Genomic DNA, 4,350 nt, shown 5'->3' on the forward strand with positions numbered 1-4,350 from the left:
TCTGATCCTTTTTGTTGTAGAAAAGTTACGACTAAGACGGTAGATGCGATGACGTCGCCGTCTGTCTTCTCTGGGCGATGAAGGCACGTGGAGTCAGAACAGCTGATCTCGCTGACGGAGGTGAAGAGCTCCCTGACTGACCCGTGGCTGGACCGTCACCTCTACAGGCCCCGTCTCCCCCCGCGACCACCGGGGGGCGCCACAGAAACCAGAAGCCATTGCGTCCCTATGATCCCTTGGATTGGACAGTTTGAAAACAGCGCGTACAAAAGAACGCTCTACGTTACAGACGAGACTCCGCCTACTTGAGTTCCTCCTCCTCGTCCTTGTTGTTGTTGTTGTTGTTGTTGTTGTGGAGGCCGAGGTCCAGCTCGAAGCCCGGCCGCCTCCTCAGGGCGCGCGGCATCAGCTTCTTCTTCAGGAAGAGCTTCTGGAGGAAGCGGCTGCTCACGCTGAAGGGGCAGTAGCCGTGGATGAAGTACATGAGGCCCACGCCGGGCCCCGCCAGGTAGCGCACCTGGGGCCGCGGCGCCAGCAGCGCGCGCACCACGGCGTCCGTCACAGGGCTGAGGTCCGGGTTGGCCCGGCTGGCGTGGCTCTGGAACAGGTCCTTGGTCTCCGTCAGGTAGTCCTCGCCGTAGTCCTCCAGCAGCGCCGGGGGAAGACTCTGCAGCAGCTGCTTGTGCTGCCGCTCCCAGTAGTCGTGGTCACTGGACTGGCCTGGGGGCGGGGCAGAGGGTTAGCTACCCAGCATGCATCAGTGACAGAGCGAGAGAGAAGTTTACAATGTTGGTCAGGAGTGAAAAAGATCCAAAGGAGCAAAAGGAGAGAGAAGAAAGGAGAGAGGAGAAAGGAGAGGAGACAAGGAGAAAGGAGAAAGGAGAGGAGACGAGGAGAGAGGAGGCAGTGTCTTTGTCTCCTCCAGACTTGTGTTTTGCTTCATAAAATCATGAAGGACTCGAAGCCAACAACCGGTTGAGAAACATGTCGCAACATATTTGTTATAAACGATGAGTCAGCAGATCGGAGCTTAGCGGGAGCTCGGGTTCCTTCAGGACTCTGAAGATTAGGACCTAAAACCCAGACCTGTTCCCTCAGGATTAAAGGAGACCGGCAGCAGAAAGAGTGTTTGCACCGGCAGCAGCTGGTGGAACTGGCCTCCTCTGCGTCTCCACACACAACCGGTTCAGTGTGATGTTAGTTTGTGGATCCCAGATGACTTTGTGTTGTTCTGAGAAAACACGCCGAGGAGAGGAGCAGCCTCTGATCACATCCAGCCTCAGAATCAAAAGTCAGCAATTTGTAGTTAGTGTGTGAAAACAGATGGTCGGGGCCACATGTGGTCCTCATCAGGGCTCATTCTGCTCAGCAAGAGGCCTGTTACCCTGATCAGAGCAGAACCAGGACACGGCCTGAGGAACACTAGAGAGGCTCCTTACTCCTGATCAATGACAGGAAGAGATGCTCTTTACTGATCAATGATGGGAAGAGAGGCTCTTTACTGATCAATGACAGGAAGAGAGAATCTTTACTGATCAATAACAGGAAGAGAGAATCTTTACTGATCAATGACAGGAAGAGAGAATCTTTACTGATCAATAACAGGAAGAGAGAATCTTTACTGATCAATAACAGGAAGAGAGAATCTTTACTGATCAATAATAGGAAGAGAGAATATTTACTGATCAATAACAGGAAGAGAGAATCTTTACTGATCAATGACAGGAAGAGAGAATCTTTACTAATCAATAATAGGAAGAGAGAATATTTACTGATCAATAACAGGAAGAGAGAATATTTACTGATCAATAACAGGAAGAGAGAATCTTTACTGATCAATAACAGGAAGAGAGAATCTTTAGTGATCAATGACAGGAAGAGAGAATTTTTACTGATCAATAACAGGAAGAGAGAATCTTTACTGATCAATAACAGGAAGAGAGAATATTTACTGATCAATAACAGGAAGAGATAATCTTTACTGATCAATGACAGGAAGAGAGAATCTTTACTGATCAATGACAGGAAGAGAGAATCTTTACTGATCAATAACAGGAAGAGAGGGTCTTTACTGATCAATAACAGGAAGAGAGGGTCTTTACTGATCAATAACAGGAAGAGATGCTCTTTACTGATCAATGACGGGAAGAGAGAATCTTTACTGATCAATGACGGGAAGAGAGAATATTTACTGATCAATAACAGGAAGAGATAATCTTTACTGATCAATGACGGGAAGAGAGAATCTTTACTGATCAATGACAGGAAGAGAGGGTCTTTACTGATCAATAACAGGAAGAGAGAATCTTTACTGATCAATGACAGGAAGAGAGGGTCTTTACTGATCAATGACAGGAAGAGAGAATCTTTACTGATCAATAACAGGAAGAGAGGGTCTTTACTGATCAATAACAGGAAGAGAGGGTCTTTACTGATCAATAACAGGAAGAGAGGGTCTGGGTACCGGTCTTGAAGGAGGAGGGCAGGATGGTGGACACCTGGACCCCCCAGGGCTCCAGCTCGTGTCTCAGAGTGTTGAACAGGAGGTTAAGAGCTGCTTTCGACGCTCCGTACGCGGCCAGGCAGGGAAACGGTTGGTCACCTGAGAACACAGGTAGGACATCATCATGACATCATCATGACATCATCATGACATCACACTCCACGTGACCAATGAGCCGACATCACATGTGGGGGGGGGGGGTCCCTCAGGGGTCAACTCTGGTTGTGCCGATGTGGAAGTGTCTTAAAGCTACATTCTCTCTCCTGACCACCAAGGGGCGACTCCTCTGGTTGTATAGAAGTCTATGCTTCATGTGTTAAAGGCTACATTCTCTCCTGACCACCAGGGGGCGACTCCTCTGGTTGTATAGAAGTATATGCTTCATGTCTTAAAGGCTACATTCTCTCTCCTGACCACCAGGGGGCGACTCCTCTGGTTGTATAGAAGTCTATGCTTCATGTGTTAAAGCTGCATTCTCTCTCCTTACCACCAGGGGGCGACTCCTCTAGTTGTATAGAAGTCTATGCTTCATGTGTTAAAGCTGCATTCTCTCCTGACCACCAGGGGGCGACTCCTCTGGTTGTATAGAAGTCTATGCTTCATGTGTTAAAGCTGCATTCTCTCCTGACCACCAGAGGGTGACTCCTCTGGTTGTATAGAAGTCTATGCTTCATGTGTTAAAGCTGCATTCTCTCCTGACCACCTGGGGGCGACTCCTCTGGTTGTATAGAAGTCTATGCTTCATGTGTTTAAGCTGCATTCTCTCTCCTGATCACCAGGGGCGACTCCTCTGGTTGTATAGAAGTCTATGCTTCATGTGTTTAAGCTGCATTCTCTCTCCTGATCACCAGGGGCGACTCCTCTGGTTGTATAGACGTCTATGCTTCATGAGTTTAAGCTGCATTCTCTCTCCTGACCACCAGGGGGCGACTCCTCTGGTTGTATAGAAGTCTATGCTTCATGTGTTAAAGCTGCATTCTCTCCTGACCACCAGGGGGCGACTCCTCTGGTTGTATAGAAGTCTATGCTTCATGAGTTTAAGCTGCATTCTCTCTCCTGATCACCAGGGGCGACTCCTCTGGTTGTATAGAAGTCTATGCTTCATGTGTTAAAGCTGCATTCTCTCCTGACCACCAGGGGGCGACTCCTCTGGTTGTTTAGAAGTCTATGCTTCATGAGTTTAAGCTGCATTCTCTCTCCTGACCACCAGGGGTGACTCCTCTGGTTGTATAGAAGTCTATGCTTCATGAGTTGAAGCTGCATTCTCTTTTGACTTGTTCCTCTGGACCACACGCGTGTGCACATTTGCTGAGCTCGTTACTGATCGTTCACTCTGATGTTCTGGACGAGCAGCAGCTCTGTTTGTTTAGTTTGGCAGCCTGAAGGCAGCAGACTGTTCATCTGGGGCTACGCTGATTTACTGCTTCAGCAGTGCGTGTGTGTGTGTGTGTGTGTGTGTGTGTGTGTGTGTGTGTGTAGTTGAGTATCTATTGGTGTGTGTAGTTGTTCATCTCATTTGGGATCTGTGTGTGTGTGTGTGTAGTTGTGTATCTATTATTGTGTGCGTAGTTGTGTATCTTTGTGTGTGTTTGTGCGTGTGTGTAGTTGTGTATCTGTGTATGTGTGTGTAGTTGAGTATCTATTAGTGTGTGTAGTTGTGCATCTCATTTGGGATCTGTGTGTGGGTGTGTGTAGTTGTGTATCTATTTGTGTGTTCGTAGTTGTGTATCTATCTGTGTGTGTGTGTGTGTCTCCAACACACCTGCCGGGCTGGAGATGGTGATGATGCGTCCCTTGGCGTGTCTCAGCAGCGGCAGGAAGGTCTTGGTGACGCTCAGCGTCCCGAA

General features: G+C 48.4%; 1 protein-coding gene across 1 annotated transcript in view; it reads right to left on the bottom strand.

Annotated features, from left to right (window-relative positions):
- Positions 1 to 301: 301 nt before the first annotated feature.
- hsd11b2 (hydroxysteroid (11-beta) dehydrogenase 2) overlaps positions 302 to 4,350 on the bottom strand; it is a gene marked incomplete at its 3' end in the record, with an annotated part of 14,522 nt that continues 10,473 nt past the window's right edge. Inside the window, exons 3-5 of the mRNA XM_079230895.1 lie at positions 4,266 to 4,350; positions 2,465 to 2,602; positions 302 to 720 (exon numbers count right to left, since the gene is read on the bottom strand). The exon at positions 4,266 to 4,350 is cut by the window's right edge and continues 101 nt beyond it. Coding sequence (XP_079087021.1) covers positions 302 to 720; positions 2,465 to 2,602; positions 4,266 to 4,350 — 642 coding nt within the window. The remainder of the gene's footprint in view (positions 721 to 2,464; positions 2,603 to 4,265) is intronic.

This window comes from Taurulus bubalis (assembly GCF_910589615.1).
Source record: "Taurulus bubalis genome assembly, chromosome: 15".
Classification (NCBI taxonomy): domain Eukaryota; kingdom Metazoa; phylum Chordata; class Actinopteri; order Perciformes; family Cottidae; genus Taurulus; species Taurulus bubalis.